Here is a 26,447-nt window from a genome sequence, read left to right as displayed (position 1 = left end):
AAAAAACTCACTATGTTTTGTTCTTATTTCCCCGTTGTTGAAAACTGTCTTTTTGTCTTTTATGCATGGTGCTAGTGGCCTTTAACACTAATCTGAGCTAACCACAGCAGTATTTTTTTCATATTGTTCATTTTTTGCTAGGCAGACTTTACAAACTGTGCCTTATTTCCTAAGTTCATACTTTTTTATTTTTCCAAAATGTCTGCTTTCATAAAATGCTAGTCTTTTTTTTTTATCACTTTTTGTTGAAATCTGTTTTCCTTCACTGACAAAAGGGCAAAGTAAACCAGACGTTGGTGTAAAATTACCATAACAGTTACACTTATTTCTTGCTGTTGCACAAATTTTACCTTTATTTCTTTATTTTTAACAACTTTTGACTGTAGCTTCCAGAATGGACAGTGCAGCTTTATTTTTGCACTTGATAAAACAAATAAGGGCATAGTACATTTTTTAAATTATTATTATTATTATTTTAACCTTAGCCAGCCCTTGATTATTTGTTCTCCCTACATCGACGAAGAATCCCTGATTATTATATTGAGATGCATATTCAAATCAATAAATGTCCACATTTGCAGTGGAATTATTTGGGATATAAAACATTCACTTTCTTGTATAAGAATCACATCATAGCAGTTTGCCTGTGTTTCTCAATAACACTGACATGTTGAGTTTGAGTATTTCTATATAATGTTTTTTTAGTATGCAAGAAAAACATTCCATTCCACAGCACTAAGCTTTAGCTAGCACCGTCATGTGCACTAGTACCAGTCATCAATATCATTCTTCTTCTTCACTTACTGCTGACTGGTACTTCTTAGCTAAAATGCTTGCTCAATTTTGTGCCTGGCTGAAGAAGAATAAGTAAAAGTTGGCTCCTTCTTACAGCATAGGAGACGCATAGAGAATGAAACAACTAAAAGGAATTCTGAGACGTTTATGCTTTTTTCCCCCCCATATGGTCCTAATCTGTTTACCAAAATCATATTTCAGTCTTAAAATAATATACAGAGACTTAAGTTTGTATGTACAGATATGTGTATTCACAAAACTCACAGAAAAGGTAAGACATCATTTCCAATGTCACACTTTTGTACAAGCATTTTCATCCGTCCTTGGGATTTCAGAGGCATTGAATTAAATCCTGATATCTGTTTTGTATTCTTGTTAGCCTGTCATGTGGAGAGCAATATTGACATTTGCCAGAGTCCTTCGCTGTCAACAAGCTGTGAAAATAAAGGAAATCAAAACTGTGTAATCCTGAATTGTGTGAAGTAAGAAAGGAGGTGTCACTCGAAAGCCACCTAAATGATGGGGATGTATTGATCCCTTTGCCCAGGAGCAAGAGGTTAGCTCGAGTTGTACCTTTGGAAAATGCAGTCCCTGATGGCGCCCATAGATCGTGGAACTGTGGCTTTTCTAATTAGTGTGTTCATAACCGAGTTGGATTATCTTGTGCATTGCTCTAGGCTTGCTATTAAACTCAAGTCTGCAGCATAAACTTGAAGACAGGCAAGTGAGTGTGGGAGAAGAACAGGAAAACTTTAGGAGAACAATTGCAAATTCTTCAAAGAAACTAGCAAAATATATATATTCTTTCTGATCAAGTAAGAGGAATAGGTAGATTTTTTTTTTTTTCATGGAATATATATTTGTTGTGAGCAGTAAACCTTAGCAGCAGCAAAAAGCAATGCAGCTGCAGTTTGGAGAAACAGATTAGTTTTCAGCACTCAGAAGTGATCAGGTTGGGCCCTGTTCCATAACAGACTGCTGCCATATTTAAACTCAAATGATCTAATGGAGACAGAGTTGTGGAACTGCAGAAAATATCATTTGTATGAGTCACTTCTCCACTTTGACTAGCCATTAATCCCAACTTTTAGTGATTCTCCATGCTCAAGTTAGACTTTAAAGAACTGAGCAAGAGTAAAGCATTTGTTTAAATAACAGTAAATTCAGCTCATGAGACAAAATGGCACACAAGTTCCACAGAACTTAGCAAAACAAGTAAAGGCTTTTCCAATCATGAACTGGGTTTTATTAAATCAGTAGAGAATATTTCAGTTTGGTTTTGATTTGTCTCGGCATTAAAACTTAAAATGAATGATGTACTAACACAGTCCAGAGTCGATTGTGTAGACTTTTTTATTGTTTAAAAACAAATCTAAATTCTGATCTGCCAACTTCAGTTATTTGACTGCAACAGTGTAATGCAATAATAGCGTTCAGGGTGTGCAAATTAATTTTGTAAACTTCTTGTTAGTCTCTGTAACACTGCTTTATTTATTTATTTTTTATCAAGTTGTCCAAACTGCTGCCACAAAAAAAATAAAGTGTTGTGTCGTCTTAGGAAGACAGTTTTGCTCTAATCAGGAAATATTATCACATTTCAATATTGTGAGATCTCTTCACATCCTACTTTAAATGTCCTGGGTCTTAAACCTCAGCTTCTTATTATCACATAGGAGCAGACGGGATTTGATATGCTTTTTTTTGTTTGTTTTTTTTTTGGTTTTGCCATTTCACTTGTTATTGCGCAATCAAAAACATACATTTGTGCTGAATAACTGCCAGATCCTAGAAGATGAAATTGTCTTGGAAATAGGGCAGAAGCACTCACTCACTGCACTTTTATTTGATTTTTTTTATAATAGTTTTACAGCCATAAAATCATAATAAATCCAGATGGCCCATATATGATTCTGGTTATAATAGGGCTGTAAAAATCACAGAGAACAAGCTTCCCTGTCTCTGCTGTCTGTTGTGTTTTGCAAAAAATGTTTAAACCACATCTTGAAATTAAATAAAAGTTGAATCAATGTGAACATATATTTGTAAACCCCTTATTCTAGCATTCTGTGCTGAACGATATCTTTTCACACACCTAACCAAGTAATATTGTTGTCTAAGCCGTAGGGATGGAAGATGTGGAATTCAATTGAGACATTTTGTGATATTTAGTTTTGTTTTGATAAAAGGAACAGAAAATGTATTTTCAACTTCTTCACAGTATTATTTTTAGGCACCTGTAACAAAACTGTCCTCCAAAAAGTATACTTTTTGTATTTAGCTTTTTCAAGACACAAGACACAAGCTACATAAAGACATGTTTTTTTGTTTTGTTTTTTTTAATCACCAGATTCCAGATAACCAGATTCAGTCACATTTTTGATTGATTAATATTTGCTTCTGCTCTCGCAGAGTGAACAGTGGAGAAAATATAAAGGTATCGACCTTGAGAATGTTGTCCGTTTTGTAACCCTGCTACATTAGTAGTTTTGTTGGACAACTTAACCAACAAGCAAAGCAAACATAAGTTTGATATCAATAGATTTAGATACAGATCTCTTTGCAGTTACAGCTGCAGGTCCTTTGGACTATGCCTCTACCAACTTTGCACATCTGGACTGAAGTTTTGTCAAATTATATCCAAAAACAAAATAAGTTTGTGGTTGTTGGGTGACAAAGTGAAAAAAGTTCATACTTTTGCTTGGCACGGTATTCATCAACCGAGAAACCAAAGTCAGATATTAAGCTATATTTCTATGCTTTTACACGTCTGCATAAATCCCATCATGCCTGTAGATGTTCACTTATCCTGGAACACCCCCAGGGGGATGTTCATTTGATGTATTATTACTTCTCACAAACGCATGCCCTCTTTTCTCACTTTACCAGCTAATAAACCCTGAGGATTCACATCTACTCCAGCACATGTGCATATGCACTCCCCCCCTTCCTGACAAACTCACTAACACATCACACATACACACATCCAAGCGTGCTCCCAACCCACTTGCCCGCAACAACCTCAAGGGAGACATAAGAAATAAATTCAACACTTCCGCTAACCCAAGAAGCGCCTTAAGGACAAAGAGAAATTTAATCTTGGATAAGCCTCCCGATAGAATCTCTGCATTAGCCCTCTGCTGCTGGTTCACAGCTATCCCATCAACCCTTACCTCCCACACCTTGGCCCAATTCCCTCGTATCTTTCCTCCGTCACATTGCTAGCTTCTTTTTCTTTTATTTCTCCCCAGTTTCTGCGCACAACTTCTTCTGTCTTCCCTCTTATTTCCGTAATCATCAGCTGCATTCTGTTCTTTCACCTTCTTGCATCCAGTCACCATGTCTCCTCGTGCCTCAGCCTCCGTCTCTCTGTCTACTCCCAGTTGTGCTACACATTGTATGGCTTCGTATTTCTGTTCCACCGTCTTGTCGGGGTGCTTTAATACCATTGGTATTAAATGCCGGCACGACCTCCTCAGCATACTTAAGCAGGCATGGATCCATGTAAGGCTGTTTGAGTGCTTAATATTTTTAGCACGCTGCTGACTTAAGCCCCTTAAGTGCTTTGGCAACACTTATTCCACGGTGGCACCAATGAAGCCCATTAAAAATTTGATTTCGATGAGAAAGGAAGACCGAAAGTAAAGAGAGGAAAGGGGGTGTCAGGAATCTTCCTTCGCTTTCACACATAGCGACAAAAAACAAATACACCCATCAGGGGGGCTGCCCACACTGGGGCTTTGCAGACATACCAATGCGCTCATACTTGTGCGATGATTTGCAATGTGTTTTCTTTCTGTCTGTAATTGTGTTCGTTCTCGCTTTATAAAGCACTCTGCAATGACCCTATTTTGTTAAAAGCTGTTGATAAATTAATTTGACTTTATTTGACTCGATAATAGGGAACAGGGTGTTTCCGATTGAACTGGAGACAATGTTTGTAAATAAAGCCTGCAGCAAATTAGAACGCATAGTTTATGATCAACTGATTAAGGACAAGCGGAGGTGCTATTATAAAAGCAAAACCGTGTTTCTGTTCTCGGTTTACAGGATAATGAAAGTCAAAGACGAAGAGCCTGGCGTAGTTAGCGCCCGCTATTGGCTTTGTATTGCCAGTTTTATGGTCAATGGAAGTAATGATGGTACATATGGGCATCAGCTTGAACAAAGGAACTGCATTATGCTTGATGTGTTAGTTCAAAATGTGCTGACAGACTGATTAGACTCCTAATAAATTCTGGGTTCGAACAATAAAAGTTCAGGGCAGATTCCTTTCAACGGGGCATGTTAACATCAGCTTAGCTAATCGAACAGAATTACTAAACATGATTACAGTGCCATGCAAAGATGCTAATACCCCTTAAACTTTTCACATCTTGTTACATGGCAACCACAAACCTGAATACATTTAGTTGGGATTTGTTGTAAAACAGTATGACGTTATAGAAGTCTACTTTATTCGGATAATCTTGAATCTGTGCTATGATATAATATAAGACAGTTTCATGGGTATTACTACTTTTGGAAGACAATGTAAGCCCATGCTTTTTTATTGTTTTTTTTTTCTGTCTTGGACACAAAACATGCAAACGTACAGAGCCATGGATTTTCCCATGGCTCTGTAAAACCCGTAAAACTGTTCATTAAACATAAAGAGGCACTATGAGGTTTTTCTGTGACTCTGCATGGGTACATTAATGGGCAGCAGACAGTGAAAGAGGCAAACATTCAAACAAATGTACACCCTGCTTTAGCCAACACTGGACAGTCAAGCACATTCACGTGCAGACACACTCCGCCACTGTTTTTCGACCTGAAAGACCCCCATTGTCAACGGCACCATCCCCAGATGCACATCTCTAACCTTCACAAACTTGAATTTTAAAATATGCAGACACTGATCCAACCCTGACAAAAGCACATTTTCTAAGCAGGGGGAGGGAAGCCAAGCTTATATAAACAAGCGGAGGACAGTAAAGGGACAGATGGATGTGATCGGCGGCGTTCGTACTTTTGGGATTTTAACAGGCTTTGTAGATTACGGGGAATGAAGAGAAACAAAACAAGGACGCACTTTTGGGAACTAACAAGCTGCTGCGAGAAGGCAGACTGAAGGAGCAGGACTAAGAGAGGACGCGAGGACAGATAAACTAAAGACAAATTGAGGGATCAGTCTGAGCACGTGAATGCATTTAGTTTCCATCTGTGCTGCACCAGGCCTCAGACTGGCCGTACACAAGCTGCTAGTTGCACACCAGCTGAGAGCAATTTTCCCTGCGACAGCCAGTTGACCGATGAAGTAAGCGCTGTGGAGAAGACTTCTGATGAGCCACTTTCTGCTTTGCCCGAGGTGTCAGGGCCATCGCCGTCAGAGCTCATCGTGTTTACAGCGGGACAGAGAAAGAGGGCGAGGCGTGTGTGTGTAGTGATATTAAAATGACACCCACACTTTATTCTACCAGATAGTGCTCAGCGAGGTGTGCGGTGCTGCTCGTCACGCTTTGTTTTACTCGCTTATGGATACACTCACACGCGCACACACGTCACAGAGCTGCACGCCTCACCAAAAGATCACATCAGGTTCTGATAATCAGCGGCGCTCTGCCACGACCTTAAACGCAGCAGGTTTCAGATCAGCGCCTGTAAGTAAGTGTGTGTCTGGATTCCGGCAAGTGGTTCTGTTGCAGCCGGTGGAGCAGGCTGGATAGGAAGTGTTAGAAAGGTCGATGCTGCACGATCATGCAGGTTGATAACCTATGATTATTCTGAGAAGTGTAAATTACCATGAAAAATCACTCTCCATTCATGCTGCAGTGTGCACAAGGTTAGTGTATTGATGAGACCCCAGCATCCACGTGAATAATGTTATGGAGAAATGGCAAACAGAAATATCTGAAACTAAAGCAGCTTACTGAAGCCTTTGCGAGTCGACCATTCAACACAGACCAAGTACTTTCACTCCCAATCTTTAAAGTGCAGCACTCGACTTGAGGACTTTTATTTAACTTTAGATATCTCTAGATGAGTTTTAGTGAGCGAGTCAGTCTCTCCAGAGCTCTGGTTGGCTTTGGGTATATAGCTCAGAAGAACATTGACTTCTGATACCTGATTCGCTGGGTGAGAAGCACAGAAACTTTCCTTTTTGATCCATTTGAATACAGTGTTTTTGAGAATTTGCTTGAGGATTCAGTGATGTAGCATATTGCTTTCAGCCTCGGAGATAAGTTGGACTTGCTTTGGAAGACAGTTTTGGGCTATATCTAATTAAATTACATGGATTTTGATGTTTTCAGGTACAGAGTAGTGTGGTTCTACGTCGACATGCAGACGGTTTGCTGGTGTGGTTAAGATTTGGCTGATCATTAGAGCTCCTTCAGAATATCTGTTTTTCAAAGTGTGAAACTGTGGTACAGCGTTGTTAATTAGGTTGTTGTTCATTCAGTCAGTATCATAAGTGCATCTGTTTGGAAAGAGAACAGCATTGCCCAGTACTGCCATTTGAAGATCTAGCACAAGAAAAAAACAACAACTTTTTTCTATTTTTGGATTGCTTTCTGACATCAGAAATGTGCTTCTTTTTTTTGACATTTCCAGCTGTCTAAATGATTTCTTCTTATAGACTAGCACAAGTTGCTATAGTTTGATGAGAAACTGCCACGTCAACTCCATCTCCTGATGGTTTTTGATGTAGAATTGAAGATACTAACTCTGTGGTTACCCAGAGCTCTTAGAAACTGCTGTGTTACCCACGTAAGCCTCTGACTGCAAACTCGTCCTGTGTGTCCTTGCTACAAAAACAAGTTTCATTGCTTGTGCTCTGATAGTGGGTTCTTTCTTTAAGAGTTCTTTTATTTAAGTGTCGTTCCCAAACAACTTGTGTCTAACAGCACTGAAGTAAAAGCCGAGCTGCCTCGCACGTGTCTGCAGCATTGCAGTGGAGAACAAATCCAAGTGCATTAGTGCATGAGTGAGTGTGTGTTCAGAGCCGTGTCTCTGTAGCAGTTCAGGCAGGGTTACAGAGGAGTCATTGATCAAATCTGCACAGCCACTCACACTTGCAGGCTCAGACATACACACAACACACATCTTCAACCTGAATACACAATGAGGCCTGTCCGGAGCTCTGGCCTCTGCTGCCTCCTCCCTGGATCTTTCTCGCTGACTGTGCACAGCCTCGTCCTGCTCCTGCTCTTACTCTTCATCGCTCGTAAGTTCATGCAACGCATTTACAGTTGTAAATCGAATCAGATGTGCTGCATTCAGTTCAGGCTTGCAAAGCCAAGTCCACCTTTTATGGGGCTTGACTTTGTAAGTTTTGTAAGTTAATCAAAGACACAATTGCATTTTTTTATTTTACACACTTGTCTTGATATTTAAGAACTTTATTCTTCACTTCAACAGTATGAACCAGATTCAGTGTCGCCCCTCTTTGAGATCAATGAAAAAAGTAAATACTTTGCTACAATAAAAATAATGTTGAGAAGTCCATCAGCCATCAGTTATCTAGTAAATCTAATGAATAAACATTTTTATTAATTTTAATTATAATGGATAACTTGGATAATGGATTTAATTATATGAATTATAATTTTTAAACAATGGTTGAAGGACATCAAACTTAAAAGATACAATGATTCAAAATCACCTCAGCTGAAATTTTAAATAATCTTGCTTTATGATAGCTGTAAGTTGGTTACAAGTATATATATATATATATATATATATATATATATATATATGTGTGTGTGTGTAAATATAATATGGTGTACAAACAAGTCTCTTCTGACTTTTTACTTTTCACTGCAACTTCAAATGCAGGAAATCGTTGTTGTGCCTTTTTTCATCTCTTCTTTTACTGGCCTCACATAAAATCACAGAGAGTGGTATTTTATAAGTCAAAGTCCAAACTGTTTCAAGGAAGAGACCACCTTATGTCAGAGGTTTTTTTTAGTGTTTTTTGTTTGCTTCAACACGGTGAAGAAAATCAGCACCAGGGCTTTGTGTCATACGGTGACCATACAGAAAGGGCTCGACAGACTCACCCGTAGTGACCTTGTCTTGTTGTACATTGTGCTGTCACTATGGATTTTTTTTTGTCCTGTGTAATGCTGAAACAACTCTGGAATGTAATATTGTACAATTATCCAATACACCGACATCCCAGTATTGGATATTTTTTTTATTTTATTTTTTATTTCAATGGCATATGAATAAATAATGCCATGGGAAGAAACACAACAGCGTTGCCTTAATGTGCATTGACTACTGTAGCATAAACAAGCTGATAAGCAGATAAACCAGGCTGCCAGGTACATTTAATCAAAAAAAAAAATTCCACATCTTCCACGTTACACTGCGTTGTGTTCACTGGTGAGCACCAAGTTACTTCGGCATGCCAGATGCTTGAAAGTGAAAGCGAAACTAAACACTTCCTTTCTGATTAATTTTACTTGTTCTTACCTGACCACTTGGAGGCATTAATGTAGCATTGAAATTTGATTTCCAGATGGTTAGAAATTCCCTAAACATAATTAGGTATCCTGTTTGATTATGCTGAAGACAGTGAATTACACATTCTTAATCTCAATACACTAATGTATCGCATACAGACCTACAGTATGTAATCATCTCTGCACATACCAGCACACCTGCGAAAATACAAAACATTTTTCTCAACCCTCTTCTCCCCCAGGGGCTTGCAACAGATGTTGCAAATCACTGCTTTAGCAGGCAACTAATAGATAGATTTCAGACTTTTATTTCAGACTCAATGTCCAACTAAAAAAAGTAACTAAATTACAAACTACCAAACAACTGTCTATTAGTTGGGGGAATGAGAACAAACGTGCTTCCACTGACAAGATAAGCCACTTTATTGTGAGGGCAATTTGTGTTCATTTAAAGGAAATTCCTTACTGATGTAAGTTTAATTGCAGCAATGGAGGGTTTCTTTTATCTTAAAGTGGAACTCTGTTGTGAATATGAGAGTGATTTTTGCAACATGATAGTAAATTAGACTTGGAGCAGTGCTAAGCACATGAAATGTGGTGGAATCACAAAAAGGCAGCTTTTGAATTGTTTAAAATGATTTAATTAAACCATAATTAGTAATGAATATTAAGAACCGGGAGGAGTTGATGTAAAAGTAGGACCTACCAGAAAGATTTAATGATACAGTGGCTGGACCAAAGGATCTAAATGAAAATTTCATCAGAAGTAATAAGGCAGCGATAGAAATAAAGAAAAGTGGCTTAAGTCTTCTTTTTTTTTTATCAGCTTATATCAGAGAAATCTAATCAAAGGAAGTTTGACTCTCAAAAGAAAAGGTGGTAAAAGAAAGAATGATGTGGAAAGGTAACGCTTGGCAGGCCAATATGAACCAACAGAGAAACTAATTGACACAAAGAACGAAAGGTTTGGTCAGATAGTGCTGTGCAAGATGGAAAGGGAGGGAGTGGCTGAAGGCGGAAAAAGAGGAAAAAGTGAGACAGAGATGGAGAACAGTGCATTCAGTGTGTGTATGGAATAAAGACAGAGATGGAGGGGATTGGTACAGAGATAAAACAAGGCACAGGGCCTCAGAGAGATGAAGCAGAGTCATAAATTGATTGAACACAGGCTACGGAAAAGTCAGAGGTGGAGGGAAATTTCTATTAATGCATCTTTTTAATCCATAGGGGTGTTTTGGTTTTATTACTGCTGCTCAATGGGAAACTAGAGTAGCATTATGCTGAAGTTTTAATTCAACTCTTTGTTTTTTTTGTTTGTTTTTTCTGCCGATGTTGAGACGGGATTTTGGGTGACAATGAATGTTGGAGTACAAGAATAAAAAGGGGATTGTGTCTTGGCAGTCATCTTGGTTATGTAATTAATGCCAGTAGAGCATTTTCATTTGGGCTTCGAAATCATGCTGCTCACACACATTTAATAAATATTTGGTTTTAAACAGTATTCACAGTATTTTCAGACATCTTTTACTACCCTGCGGTTTATATTTTTCTCTTTTAAATAGTGTTAAGACCAGCTCTTTTGGCCACTGCGAATCTCCTGTGTCGTTGCAGATGTGTAATAGCCCTGTAAATTTCCTTTAAGCTGCTGTTCTGATGTAGAGGGTATTGTGTGGCGGCTTTTGTCGCAGGATTGTTGGGGCTGTGACAGACGTCGACCATAAAATGCTGCAAAGTAGACGAGGCTAACCAGCTCTGTCCAGAAAGGAAAAGAAGGGGGGACTCAAAGGAAACCGAGCAGCCGATGGAAGAGACGGTTGGGACAAGAGAGAAGCAGGGTGATTGCAATATGCCAAAGGGCAGATAAGACATAAAGATATGAAGGTCAAACTGAGAGATGTGTGGAAATGAAGTGTCAAGATGCTAGACATTAAGGGTATATGTGATGAGAATAAGACAAGTGATGACAGAGGAGACTGAAATCTTAATGTGATAGTGAGAAAATTTACGTTTAAAAATATAGGTGGAGTTTAGTGCCGTTTTCCGTTTTAACAACACACTTTCATGGATGTTTTGGGGATTTCATGTGATTTACCAAAACAAAACAGTGCATTTGAGATCAGCCACCAACACTCTGATACCACCTGGATGAAAACATTTCAACCAATCGCCTCTATAGACGTCACTTAACTTAATGGTTCCGGACCATTGTTGAAACATGGACTGGTTTAATATTGGGCAAGATTTTCGCACACTGGCCTTCAAGGTGTGGCGGATAAACAAACTAAAATAAAATGATACCACTGGCATAAAAATTGGGGTATTTTTAAAATATCATAATAAATCCAATGTGTAGTCGCAGCTTTATTAGCAGTGTCCCCGTAACATCACGCCAACAACATCACACGAGTAATGGCTCTGTTCTCTGATCACTACGGCAACTTTAAGCATGGCTTTAAAATAAGATATACAGCAAGAACAAACATAAAGGGCATGAAAAATACAACTCACCACCTCAGTGCTGAATCAGTGCCTGTTTCTCTGTAACGAGTCTGTCCCATCTAGGGCAGTTTAGAAGGCTCCATTGCCTCATTAGAAATCCAGTTACCACATATTATGCAGAGCAGGTGCATGGAAATCACCTGTCGCGATAACTTCATATTTTAAGTAGGTCTCCAGGTATGGTCGGCTAAATGTAGCTTTCTTTTTCTTGGAAGTTGCTGTCTCTTCTCTTGTCTCTTCACTGGACCTTTTTCCCTTTGCAAAGAACGTTTCCAGAGACATTTGTTATTTACTCATTTTGCTAGCTTGTTGGGTGTTTTTAGTGGCTACGAATCTTGCGGAGACACAGGAGACAGGCCCTACGAGTGAGCGACAGACAGATGCAACAGAGAAAACCTGGTCATTTTCCAAAGTAAACTTTGTTCAGATTCAAATATTAAATAAAACGAAAATATTGTAAGTTCTTTCTGTGCTGGCTAGTACCAATTAACCCGGGGGATTTGAGACCCCTGACCTAATCCATACTGTCACCCTGTATGTAATTTATTCTCAGTATAAATTCAGCTGTTCTTTGAAGGCTTTAGAGGTTTTTCAATCAACACTGGTGAACAAACAGGATCATAAAAACCAGGAGTCTACTACGCAAGTCAGGGATGAAGTTATGGAAAACATAAAGTCAGAACTGGAGTATGAATCAATATCACATAATTCATCCGTGGTAAGTCTGGAGCAGTGAGAGGTTGAATGTTATCCGATTAGACGAGGCCAAATGTGAACTTTTTGCTTGCATGCAAAAGCTATGTGTGGTGGAAAACAAGCACCCAGATTTTCTGTAATTGGAAGAATGTCTCTCAAGAGAGTCAGATCGGCCTTCATCCGATCTGACTGCTCATAGAAGATTGTGCAGAAATGCTTGTCACCAGATGTGCACAGAAATAATTGCAGCAACAGGTTGTTCTAGAAAGCATCGACTCAACGTAATTTTGCATTCATGCTGTATTTTGTGAAGGTCTTTCTTTTCAAAGTCCAATAAAACACATTAATGTTTGTGGTTGTAAAGTGGAGAAATTTAAGCTGCACGAATTGCAAGGAAAACCCTGGGCTACACAAAAGCCAAATAAAGGAATCTATATCACAAGGAGAGCAAAATTGCAAAAAAATGACTATTTCCTCCAATCATATGCTTTGTCCTTTTGTCCCATATAGTCCTTTGCCCATCCAACATCCCCCTACCCGCATCATGGCCTTACCTCCTCTTTTCCGCTAGGAAAGCAGCACGATTATCCCGCAGACTTGAGCTGCAGAACAAATCACTTTATCGAAGGAAAGTGCATAAGATAGAACTAGCAGAGAACAGGAAAAGATTCCCACTGAGTCACAAAAAGAGACAGAATGAGAGAGATTGCAAGGGAAATGAAAGCACATTGCAGGCTGAAAGGAAGTGATTTTAGGGGCAGGAAAAACTGCATCAGAAAAGAAGAAGAAACCAGGAACAGAGGAGAATGTCTTGCAACACTTCTCCTGAGACTGAGAAGAAAAAAGGAGGGAAGGAGACCTTTAGGACAGCTCTAATGAGGAAGATGCATGATGAGCGATGCAATAAGAGATAAAGGCAATGAGGAGGAAAGATGACAGGAAGAAAGGAGGAAGGATGATAACGGCAGGAGAAATCAAGGATTAGATCAGGCAGAGGGAGAGACTGTGGGTTAAAATAAAAACAGAAGACAGATGTGAGAATGAGATTAGACACAAAGGCAGCAAGAGAGGAGAGCAGTGAGAATAAATGAGGAGAAACGCACTTAAAGAGAGGGATGAGAGTAGGGGAGAAAAACAGGACAGGAGATGTCAACTGAACAGAGGTAATGAGAGACACGACAGCAAGATTTGTAAAAGGATTATGTATTATTTATAAAGGGAGAATTTCTTTCTTTCCATTTTATTATTTATTTTTTATGATTGGCAGAGTTCTTTCTCCCAGAGAAAGATGAAGTGATAATTTTAGACTGGGAAGAGAAAGAGGGAGAGGTCTACAGAGGCAGTTACGGGAGAGAAGAACCTCAAAGTCAGCTATTTCATGGAGTCAGTGCACCGCAAAACTCTGTGATTAACCTACAGCAAGTGTTTCACACACACACACACACGTAAACACCGCAAACTTCATTTGCATAGATACTGTGGAAACGGGCTCGCCTCGCAGACTCCCGGGATATTGGAGGAAAAAAAATGTACATCCAGATGGGAAGAGATGGAATGGTTGCCAGCGGACCCCGTATGAGTGGAATCCATGAGCTGTTGTTATTGTTTTAATTAAAGCAGCAACAACATAACGGGTTAGGCACTGTAGTCTTCCCCCTCTTCATCGATTTTCTTGTAAGTCCGTGGCCGGCATGCAAAGAAAACACGGGCTCCTGGCCCGCCTCCAATTGAAAGATAATGACAGATAATGAATGGGGTGACAGCGACTCCAGCTGATTCAAGGATACAGGGGAGCTTGTTTGGGGCAAATGGAGACAGTTCATCTCCTATCCTGCTTGTCTGTTCTGTTCAGTCTTCACCTCGCTCCGCCCTTAGAGACACGGACAGGGAGCAATAGGTGCACACCAATGTGGTAACTCAGCCTGCTAACCCTGAATCAGGGAGATGGTTTCTGGAATTTACTGTGAGTAAGGGTGAGCCAGCAGTCCACCTGGCTGCCTTCCATGTGCCCCCCTCCTTTAACTCGATAAAGCCCCTTACAGCTGCCCATCCCCTCTCTGTTTCAATCTTCTTCCATCCTCTCCCTCTCTTTCTTTGCTTATAAGTCAGCCTCTTGCAGGGCCATTAGGCTGGGACCCTGCACTGCCTTGTCGTATAAAATTGTGAGCCTATTATTCATTTATTTGTTTATGCATTTCAAAATGATGACCTCTCTCATATGTCTGTTAACCTTATAAATAAAGGTTCCTATTCAACCAGGCGTGTGGTTTGTGGGGCAGAAGACTAAATACTGTGAAATATTGCCCTCGCTTGGCTGGAAAGAGAATTGCCTCTTTGTTTTGCCCCCACTTGATTTAGGGGTGAACTTTTTCACATCTTGTCACTTTTAAAGCAAAGGAGTGCAATATATTTTACTGGGGTTTTGTGTGATGGACAAAACAAAGTAGTCCATAAAGAGGACATAAGAGCACAATAGTTTTCAATTTCTTCTACAAAATGAAATTTGAAAACTTTGGTGAGCCGTCGTGTTGTCCTGTAAGTGACTCCATCTGTCTTCCTTGATAAAAAAATAAAAATAAAAATGTAATTCCTTAAGCAATAAGTAACCATTGTCGTGCTTAACCGTATAATTTTTTTCTTTATGGTTTTGTGCAGTATTTTTTTTCCCCTTCCACCTGCATTATGCATGTAGGTATGAGCAGAACACATTCCATCATGTGCTGTTGATCTATCACAGAGAAAATCATACTAAAATACCTTCAAGTTTGTAGTTATTACATGACAAAAGGTGAAAAAGTTCATAGTATTTTATCAGTTGATCATAGCCGTCAGTGCAGTACCACAACATCGATTGCTTGAGGCATTCTCCTTTAATACGAGGCTGTGCTTGCGGAGTATTTTATTATGGGCACACATTTTAATGGGGCTGAGATTAATACCTCTGTCACGGGGGTTGATTCGCCCATCCACCCACATACCCCCCCACCCCTCCTCCCACCCCCTGCCTCACATTTTCTCCCCAGATTGTGCGCTGCTCTGCAGATCAGAGGCGCAGGCTCACGGCCTTCATTTGAATGGGATCCTATAAAACCTACAGTCAAACTAAAGTGCCGTACCCAGCTGCGTTATGAGCAGAAGTGGAGGAATGCGTCATCTCTCGTATATTTCGTCCAGCCCTCGCCAGCTGCTTTATTATATCCAAACCCTCACTTCCTAACTCCCGGCTAGAATTTTGTGGTTAGAGCCTGCATCATCTCCATCCACCGCCAGCCAGCAGGTGTTTCTGGGTGGCATCTCTCAGCAGGCAGCCGCGGAAATCAGTCAACCCGATTGAAACAGCCGTAAATGCTTGTTAATATTTTAGTTTCCTTTGTGACTTTTCTTTTGAGCTGTGCTGCTATGCCACTGCAGCTTTCCTTTGAAGGGGAGACAGCTGTCAAGAGAAACGGGAGCAAAGTACAAATGGACATCTAATTAGTTTTTCTGGCATCATTTCACACACAAACTTTTAACCACTTCTTTTCTCTCTCCCTCTCCGGTTTGAAATCCGTTTTTCCACTGCAGCTTCTGATCGGTCACTCAACCCACAGGCAGACACTCTCTGCTTTTGACTTTTTGCTGGGATGCATAGCAGTTCTATATTACAATTAGCATTGTTTAAAACAATGGCCGCATAGCCCTGCCCAGTTGCTATGGTGTTGAGTAATAGCTTCCATTAGAAAAATAATTGGGATGGCGGTGGCAGGCCCTGATGGCCCTTGATATGAATCACAATATTGATGCAGAGAATGGGAGCAATAATGACTTCAATTAGTGGTAATTGTCAAGTTTTTTTTCTCAGTTCCACGGAGTATTAGAGTCTCCTTTGTCTTTATTCCCACTTGATTTTATTTTTATATTTTTTTCTGTTCTCTGTTCAGTGTATCTGGCGTGACTCAGTGTTTCGCCCCTCCAACTTGATGAATATGTAAGCTTTAAGTATTTAATTAAAAGAGATTAAAATCAAGAAGAGAATTGGATTTGGATTAAGTTGGGAAGATTAAATGATGTCAAAGTAGCTTAATTGCAATATGCCACCCTCTCCATTTTGCTCGTGCCCACCTATTGTACATGCACACACATACTAACACCTGGGTTGCCGATACAGACATTTATTTTGTCCCAAAGCAGTCAAGTCAGCACCTCCTGTCGTGGCAGCCACCATCTGTTTTGTCTCCCAACAGTTCCTGCTTTCCAAAGGTGTTTTACAGAGCCCAAAGACACTACTGCACTCCGCAGTGATACGTATATGTGCCAACAGTCTCGTCGCCTTTTTCTGCACTTCTCATTGCCTGTTTCATCACTGCCGTTCAATATTGATGTTGTTCTTTACCTAAATCTTCCCCGCGGCCAACACTTTGCAGGGGAAGGAGGGAATGCAAATAGGGATGCAAATTAGGAGTTGGTGAAAACCAGTGAGCTGCTCCTCTTCTGAAGGTAACCTCTGGCTCCAGACCATGTGACTAATTGCTCGTCAAATAATTCATATTCAGACAATGGCCCACACTATCCTGTTTGGCTCAGCAGGAGGGGGACACTTGGCTAAGTTTTGTCAGCAAACATGGGCCGTGCAAAGAATAGCCAGTGTCTTTGCAGCTGACTTTTGGTGCTTTGAGAAACATCAAAGATGCCCCCCTGCTGTTTTATCACCTTCCATTGTTTAAAGATGTTGGCTAGCAATCAATTTTAATTAACAGATTGTTCAAGGAAGTATCGGCGAGTGGTAATTTTGCACTGTGTGAATTCCATCTCTGTTCTCATTTGCAGGTGAGCAGTTATGAGGAGCTGGTGTTAGAAAAGGTCTCTGAATGTCTGAGTTAGCCGTTTGCAAGTGCCAAGGCTGGTGCATCATCCTGCCACTCTAATAAGGAACCATTAGATTTGAATAATGGGATGTAATCAGTTGGGTTTAGCATGCACCTGGATGATGAATTGCATTATGAATGTGTAATGGTGCATCAGCGCTCCCCACTTCAGACTCATGCAATGAGACTGCAATATTAAATTAGACACAGTTGGTTCCAGGGCTCAAATGGATCCAGCCAATCACACTTGGCGCAGTTCATGTGCGCCAATGCCTTTCCCAAGCATGGAAGTAGAAGCGGGAGGTTTGTGTGTCGGGTTAGCAACGTGACTTAGCAAAACTCCAACTCAAGTCAACAACCAGTTCACTAAAAAAGGCAGATGCAAGATGCTAAAAGTGACAAGAAGAAGTTGGAGCCCTGGTGATCCTGTTTCTGAGTGCAAACGACACCAAACATCACATCATCAAATTTCCAAACTTTTAATTTGAGTATATTTTAGGCTGGCTGAAAAACCGTATTTATTTTTATATTTGAAGTACGGGGATTAAAAATATCCTCAAGCTCACTGGCACAAAGCATCACATCCTGATCGTAATAACCTTGACATCCTGAATTAATGCTGAAAAATAGATACATTTTCTGTCCTACTGTCACAAAAGTAAATCTGTGGAGCTTAATGAATAGTTTATTCATTAATATTTAAATTTATTGAATGGGTCTGGATATGTGGGAAATCATCTCATGCTTGTTGTTATACATCATAACTGATCTGGGATGCCATAGGTACTTTAGAAAGCGAATCAAAAGCTTGTTCTATCTTACCGTCACAAAGGTAAATGTGTAGAGTTTGAAAGATTCTTCTGGGAGTTTAACTGGAACCGACACCTTTGGTCAAATAGAAGTTTGCTGTCAAAAAGTTACATCTAACTCTTCAGGAGGGAATATTAAAGTAAGACGAAGGATGAAAATGTAAAAAGTCACATTAAGCTCACAGTTGAATAAGGTGGAGACTGTTCTCCAGAATCTTTGTGAGAGTGCACAGCAACGTAAACGTTCTGGATGTGAATCTGGTGGACTGCACCGGTAAACTGGAAACAGTCACTGGATCTAGCAGCAGGATAATGATCCAAACATACGAACAAATCAAAATGGAAATTCTTCATTTGGCACAAAATCAACCTTCTTTCATGGACATCTGCAAAGAGGGACAGTCAAACGCTTCACTCTCCATATGGTCCAACCTTGTGAAGTGTTAAAGGAGATGACTTTACGGCAGGAGGAACAACTGTGGCACCAGATACATCTTAACATTGAATCCTTTTTCCTACTTAAAAAAGGTTGAACTTTTCTAAATGTCTCAGTGTGAAATTATGCAGCTGCAATAGAAGATGATTTTAATACACACTTTTGCCAGTGGTGCCAATAAATGTAGCTAGCACTGAATATTTTCAACCTTGAATTTATAAAAGCTGTTAGAATAGCCGGAGGCAAAATAGTAGTTGGTATGTGAGTAGCCGGTAAGGGATTAATGGTGATGGTTATTATCCTTCTTATTATAATTATAGTGTTTTTGCTCATAAAAGACCTTATTTAACATGTGGAACTTTTCAGCATCATTCTTCTGTCTTTCAATCTCCCTGTTGTCTTTTTTCATCGTCTTTCTGTCTTTTTGTCTTCTTTTTTGCTGTTATCGTGTCTTTATGATAAATGGGACATAAACGAGCAATGCGTTAAGTACCTTATTTTGAAAGATTCTATCTCAAGAGAGTTGTTGTTATGTGCTTGGGCACAATATGATTTATGTTTATTTATTTATGTTTATGGAGACGTTAGGATCTTTTGTTAATACGATAGGGCTTGCGTAATGTTTTGTTTTGTATTAATTAGTTATGTTAATTAGGGGCGCTGTTGGCCCGCCTATATATAGGTGGGCTGATGGCATCGTGGGAGAGCTGCCTTCCCTCTCGCTTGTTTGTTTGTCTCAGACCCCGGAACGATGCCGACCGGTCTGGCGGCCGCTGGCCACAGCCGTTTAGGGTATTTTTGTTAGTTTTGTTCTTTTTTGGTTTTGGCCTGGTGTGACCGGTTGTCCTGTTTTCGATTCTTTTTTTTGAAGTAGATTCTCTTCTTTTTCTTAGTCCGGTATCCGCAGAGGCTTCGACGGCCCTGTATAGGGTTGGCCCTCTGCGGTACCGTTTTGTTTCTTTTGACTGGCTCACCAGGTCCACCTTTTCGTTGCTACTTTTGAGTTTCTTTTATTTTTATAGGACACGGGATTTGAGGGTTGTTTTTTTCTTAACCCTTGTCTTCTCCACAGGAGACAAAAGACCCAGGAGGAAGAAAGAAATTATAAATAAAATCCTGTTTAACCCTCATTTTCGTTTGTCTCGTGTCCCTAAATATGTTGAGTCTCTGGGGGACGTAACATATTTATGGGGGCTCGTCAAAACATGTTTTTTTAGTTCATTTAACATATTTATGTCTTACTTTTTGTGAGATTTATTTGTGTTAAATTGAAGTTCTTGTGTTTTCTAGAGTTGTTCTCTATTTTGCGAAGTATCCTGGGGGGGTTTTTTTGTTGTGTGTGCAGTTTTTGCGCAGCCGGCGCGCGTTGCGGTGATTTGATTGGAAGATTTGGCTCTGGCGTTCTGGTGGCTTGGTGTGTGCTTGACAGTTTGTGTGGCGTGATTCCAGGGTTTGAACATGGAGTTCGACCTAGATGAGTTTGTTGAGAAGCCCACATTAGATGTCTTTAGTAAGTGCACAAAGGATCAGTTGCTATTGATAGCCGAACGTTTCCAAGTTAACGTAAATAAACGTGCAAAACGGGGAACGGTTGAGGCTGAATTGTTGGAAGCACTGGTCCATTTGGGGATTTTTCCTGCTGCAGTTTTGCCAAAGAGTCCTGATGAATCACCGACGAAAACTTCACTTCCAGATGACCCGGTTCGTTTAAAGGAGCTTGAGGTCGAATTAGGGCGACTTGCCTTGAGGGAGAAGGAGCTGTTTTTGGAACAACGCAGACTGGAATTACAAGCGGAACTTCGTTTGAAGGAACTCGAGCTTGGTGCTGAGTCTTCAAAAAATCAATCTACTGACTTTGATGTGAGTAAAAATGTTCGCTTAGTTCCTCCATTTAATGAGCGAGATGTGGATAAATATTTCACGTTATTTGAGAGAGTGGCTCTTGCACTTAAATGGCCTAAAGAAGTTTGGTCTTTGTTGTTGCAATGTGTACTGTGTGGCAAAGCGCAGGAGGCGTATGCGTCTCTTTCTGTGACTGATAGTCTTGATTTCGAGAAAGTTAAGAGTGCTATTCTAAGGGCGTACGAATTAGTACCTGAAGCTTATCGTCAGAAATTTCGTAGACTGAAGAAACATTACAATCAGACTTATGCGGATTTTGTGAGAGATAAAGAAATTCTCTTTGATCGCTGGTGCGCTGCTAAGAAGGTAGCCGACTTTGCACAACTTAAGCAGCTTATCTTGTTAGAAGATTTTAAAAATAACTTGCCTGAGAAGGTTACCACCTATTTGAACGAAAAACAAGTTTCGAATGTGTCAGCAGCTGCGGTGCTCGTTGATGAGTACGTGTTGACGCATAAAGGGAATTTTGAGCGCTCACCTGTCTTTTCTAAACCGGACAAATTCGGAAGTAATGGAAAGGAGGGTGAAAAATCAGTTTCACTTGAGTCAGGCGTATCTGCTGCGCTTGGCGGTGTTGACAGTAAGTCAGGTTCTGGACTGGATGTGAAATCTGGTGTGGCGTGCTTTTATTGTAAGAAAAAAGGGCATATAGTGGCAAATTGTCCGATTTTGGAGAAAAAAAACGCTAAACCAGTTGCTCTTGTTCAAACTAGGAATCAAGTTACTCGGTCATTTTCGACACCGCCTTGTGAATATGCTGACTTTAAACCTTTCGTTATGGACGGGGTTGTTTCTTTGTCACTGACTGGTCAGGAAGTCCCGATTAAAATTTTACGAGACACGGCTGCTTCTCAGTCGTTTATTTTAGAAGGGATTTTGCCTTTAAGTAGTGACACTGCGGTTGGTTTTGAAGTGCCGGTGCGTGGGTTTGGCATGCGGGACATTGGTGTTCCTCTACACAAGGTCAGGGTCCAGTCTGAGCTGTGGTCTGGTGACGCTGTGGTTGGGGTGCGTCCTAGTTTTCCCATAGCGGGCGTCTCTATGATCATGGGCAACGACTTGGCTGGGGGTCGAGTGTTGGTTACTCCTGATGTGACTCCTGTTCCGGTGTTGCGTACTAGTCCCGATGAGCTTGCTCGTGCTTTTCCGGAGGTGTTTACATCTTGCGCGGTTACGCGTGCAGCGTTTAAGCGTCATCATGCGGACAAGGATGATGACTTTGATTTGAGCGATAGTTTTTTGTTCAGCACTGAAGCCGAACATGTCCCACTTAATGGAAATATAACAGAGGAAAAATTGGATAAAACTACATTGTCTAGGCAGCAGTTGATAGAGCTCCAGAGAGTTGATAAAAGTTTGGCACCGTTATTTAGCGATGCACTGCCTGATCACTCGGACTCTGTTTCTACTGGCTATTTTTTGGATGCAGGTCTTCTAATGCGTAAATGGACGCCTTTAGATGTTTCTCCTGTCGAGGAGTGGAGTGTGGTGAAACAGATTGTTCTTCCGACTCCATATCGTTCGGAAGTTTTGCAATTAGCGCATGACAACCCATTAGCAGGTCACCTTGGTATCAGAAAAACCTATGATCGCATTTTGCGTCATTTCTTTTGGCCTGGGTTGAAAACCGATGTGGTGCGCTATTGTAATTCTTGCCATTTTTGTCAAGTTTCCGGAAAACCGAATCAGACGATTCCCCCTGCTCCCTTGTATCCCATTCCTGCAGTCTCTGAACCGTTTGAACGAGTTTTGGTCGACTGTGTCGGCCCATTGCCTCGCACCAAGGCAGGCAATAAGTTCTTGGTGACAGTGATGTGCACCTCCACTCGCTTTCCAGAAGTTTTTCCGGTGCGTAAGATAACTACACCTGTAGTGGTGAAAGCATTAACTAAGTTTTTTTCGTTGTTTGGGTTACCTCGAGTTGTGCAAACTGACCAAGGATCTAACTTTATGTCTAAGGTTTTTGCGCAGGTTTTAAAACAACTTGACATAAAGCACTGTCATTCTAGCGCCTATCATCCAGAAAGTCAGGGCGCACTCGAGCGTTTCCATCAGACGTTGAAGACGATGCTTCGCACCTACTGTTTGGAGTTTGAAAAAGACTGGGATGAGGGTGTGCATTTACAAATGTTCGCGATACGGGAGGTGGTTCAAGAGTCTCTCGGGTTTAGCCCGTCAGACTTGGTTTTTGCTCACACGGTTCGTGGTCCGTTGAAGTTCTTGAAAGAGAAATGGTTGTGTGAGAAGACGGATCAAAATTTGTTGGATTACGTCAGTAAGTTCCGACTTAAGCTTCGCCGTGCATGTGAAATTGCTAAAGGAAATTTTCACTCCGCACAGGCTAGAATGAAGTCTTGGTTTGATAAGAAGGCAACTTTAAGAGTTTTTCAGCCTGGGGATAAGGTGTTGGCGTTACTTCCCATTCCTGGCTCCAGCTTGCAAGCACGATACAATGGACCGTATGCGATCACCAAGAAGGTCGGAGATAGGGATTATCTGATCTCTACTCCTGATCGGAGGCGGACAACCCGTCTTTGTCACATTAATATGTTGAAACCATATATTGAGCGTGCGCCCACTTTGTGCAAGTCGATCAGTTGTGTTACCAGTGAGCGGGCTGCTGTGAGTGCTGATGCTGATGCAGTCACGCGGGAGGTGCTGTCCAGTGCCGAACCTGTGGGTGAGTTTTTGTCTCCAGCTGTCACTGAGGGGAGATTTCCTAATTCGAAAGTGTTGGGTGACTTGCCTCTTTTCTGTCGCATCTTGATTTTTCCAAGCAGACTGATATTATCAGTTTGATCCAGTCTTATAGGTCACTGTTTGCGGATATTCCCACTCAGACTCGTGTGCTTAGCCATGATATTGATGTTGGTGATTCCAAACCTATCAAACAGCATCCTTACAGAGTCAACCCGGACAAACGACGCCGTCTGAAAGAGCAGGTGGAGTACATGGTGGAACATGGACTTGCTGTTGCCAGCAGTAGTGCGTGGAGTTCGCCGTGTCTCCTAGCAGTTAAAGCCAATGGAGAGGACCGTTTTTGTACGGACTTCAGGAAGGTGAATGGGGTGACTAGGCCGGATTGTTATCCACTGCCTCGTATGGAGGACTGTGTGGACCATGTGGGGGCCGCCCAGTTTGTGACGAAACTGGATTTGCTGAAGGGATACTGGCAGGTTCCCTTAACAGCGCGTGCCCAGGAAATTTCCGCCTTTGTCACACCCGACAATTTCCTTCAATATACGGTAATGGCTTTTGGGATGCGTAACGCCCCAGCTACGTTTCAGCGGCTAATGAATGTGGTTTTGTCCGGTCTAACATTCTGTGAGGCTTATTTAGATGATCTGGTCATTTGCTCTACTACATGGGCTGAGCACGTTGAACATTTAAAGATTGTCTTCGCGCGTCTGAGTGAGGCCAATTTGACTGTTAATCTTGCTAAATGCCAATTCGGACAGGCAACGGTGACCTATCTTGGAAAAAGGGTGGGGGGAGGTCAAGTGCGCCCCGTTGGAGCAAAGATAGAGGCTATTTTGGCTGTTCCGGTACCTACTACTCGTACGGAACTGCGCCGCTATTTAGCCATGGTGGGTTACTATAGGGGATTCTGTAGAAACTTTTCCTCTGTAGTTGCGCCTCTGACTGATCTACTCAGCCCTAAAGTGGATTTCATTTGGTCTGATCAGTGTCAGTCGGCTTTTCAGCAAACTAAACATTTGTTGGTTAATGCCCCAGTGTTGTCCGCACCTCGTTTTGATGTACCTTTTAAATTAGCGGTGGACGCATGTGATTATGGCGTCGGAGCTGTTCTTCTTCAGGATGATGCTGATGGGGTGGAACATCCGGTCTCTTATTTTTCGAAGAAGCTTGATAAATATCAGAAATGGTATTCCACCATTGAAAAGGAAGCGTTGGCGTTGGTCCTGGCGTTAGAACATTTTGAGGTATATGTGGGAGGTTCTAATGGACCTGTGGTCGTTTTTACAGACCATAATCCTTTGGTTTTTTTGGATCGCATGTGTAACAAGAACCGCCGCTTGATGAGATGGTCCCTGCGACTCCAAGCTTTTAACATCTCTATTCTACATGTTCGAGGAAGGGACAACCTAGTGGCGGATGCACTGTCGCGACTCTAATCCCGTTTGTCTGAATGTTTTTTCTTTTCTAGCAATCCCATTCAGACTCTTTGGGTGGGGGTGTTATGTGCTTGGGCACAATATGATTTATGTTTATTTATTTATGTTTATGGAGACGTTAGGATCTTTTGTTAATACGATAGGGCTTGCGTAATGTTTTGTTTTGTATTAATTAGTTATGTTAATTAGGGGCGCTGTTGGCCCGCCTATATATAGGTGGGCTGATGGCATCGTGGGAGAGCTGCCTTCCCTCTCGCTTGTTTGTTTGTCTCAGACCCCGGAACGATGCCGACCGGTCTGGCGGCCGCTGGCCACAGCCGTTTAGGGTATTTTTGTTAGTTTTGTTCTTTTTGGTTTTGGCCTGGTGTGACCGGTTGTCCTGTTTTCGATTCTTTTTTTTGAAGTAGATTCTCTTCTTTTTCTTAGTCCGGTATCCGCAGAGGCTTCGACGGCCCTGTATAGGGTTGGCCCTCTGCGGTACCGTTTTGTTTCTTTTGACTGGCTCACCAGGTCCACCTTTTCGTTGCTACTTTTGAGTTTCTTTTATTTTTATAGGACACGGGATTTGAGGGTTGTTTTTTTCTTAACCCTTGTCTTCTCCACAGGAGACAAAAGACCCAGGAGGAAGAAAGAAATTATAAATAAAATCCTGTTTAACCCTCATTTTCGTTTGTCTCGTGTCCCTAAATATGTTGAGTCTCTGGGGGACGTAACAGTTGTGAATTGATCTTTTTTTTTGTTCCTCTGCATCTGTTCCCTACGCTCTCCTCTCTCTGTGTTTTTGCTCTCCATCATGCAGTCCTTGCATCACTTTATGAACATCAATCTTTCTCTCCCACAGCCCGTTGCCAAGCAGTGCAAGCAGAGAATGTGACAGTCTTGGAGGGAGGCACTGCCCAGATCTCCTGCCGCCTGCAGAACTACGATGGCTCAATTGTGGTCATCCAGAATCCCCGCCGGCAGACTCTCTTCTTCAACGGCACGAGAGGTTTGTGGCTGCAGATCCATCTGTGTGGATGCATTTGCCATTTCTGACATTTGGAGGAAGTCTTTGTTGGAGGCTCTGGCATGAACACACCAAGCCATCACATTTTGTATTATTCTTCCTGATAATTCTCATTTTGCATGAAAAGTATTTCACATTAAAGATTCAGATAATCACCGAGTTAATTGAAGTTTATTCTAAACTCATAACGGTGCGGTGGTTTTAAAAGCATAATTTGGAGCTTTCTACATAATCCAGGGTTAACCCCATTGATGAGATCAGGGCTTATTACAGTCCTCATTAGACCACAACCTTGCAAAGTTATTTTTATTTATTATTATTTTTTTTTAAAGCAACTTCATGGCAAATTATCATTGTAACCAATATTATAATCAAGGCACATTTGATTTACGTCCTGGGGGTGGGAAAACATTAGATGTTTTTACTTGCTAATTAAATGCAAGGGCAAGTTGCTACCTTCGCCAGACTCTGTGTAAGTGCTGCTGGGAAACCTTCGAGCCAAGGAATAGTGATCAAGGATTCTACGCGTTGCCTTTGAAATTTGTGTGCGGCTGCCTAAATGAAGCAGAAAAAACGCGTTGTGTTTTATGGCATAGTGGGATATAGTTAAGTACCGCGTAATCTGTGTGACACCTCCTGCAATTTGAAAGACATTTGTTCAGCTTGAGGGCAAATATTTGGATATTCTAAACTTACAATCACTTAAAAAACATAACAAAAAGATGTTGCTTTATACCCATCGGTATCTCCACTAAACATTACCTTGAAATCAGACAGAAGTGGAAAATCAAAACAATTTTTCCTTTGACTGTTGGCTTTACCACCAGTCAATTCTTCTGAAGTTCAGTTACAGTATATTTATCAGCCTTATGTCTAT

The 26,447-nt window shown here is 41.1% G+C and overlaps 1 protein-coding gene across 5 annotated transcripts in view; it reads left to right on the top strand.

The window, feature by feature from the left end:
• The window catches only part of cadm4 (cell adhesion molecule 4), a 232,848-nt gene that overhangs the window by 156,628 nt on the left and 49,773 nt on the right, over positions 1 to 26,447 (top strand). For 4 of the 5 annotated variants that reach the window (XM_008431153.3, XM_008431150.3, XM_008431154.3 and 1 more), the window contains exon 2: positions 25,406 to 25,552. In XM_008431153.3, the coding sequence (XP_008429375.2) occupies positions 25,406 to 25,552 (147 nt within the window). Of the gene's footprint in view, positions 1 to 5,776; positions 8,000 to 25,405; positions 25,553 to 26,447 lie in introns of those variants that run through there. The other variant, XM_008431152.3, reaches the window with a different exon arrangement.

This window comes from Poecilia reticulata, chromosome 16 (genome assembly GCF_904066995.2).
Source record: "Poecilia reticulata chromosome 16, P_reticulata-male-v2, whole genome shotgun sequence".
Taxonomy (NCBI): Eukaryota; Metazoa; Chordata; class Actinopteri; order Cyprinodontiformes; family Poeciliidae; genus Poecilia; species Poecilia reticulata.
The sequence above is the reverse complement of the archived record's forward strand: the minus strand, read 5'-3'. Positions and strand labels throughout refer to the sequence as shown.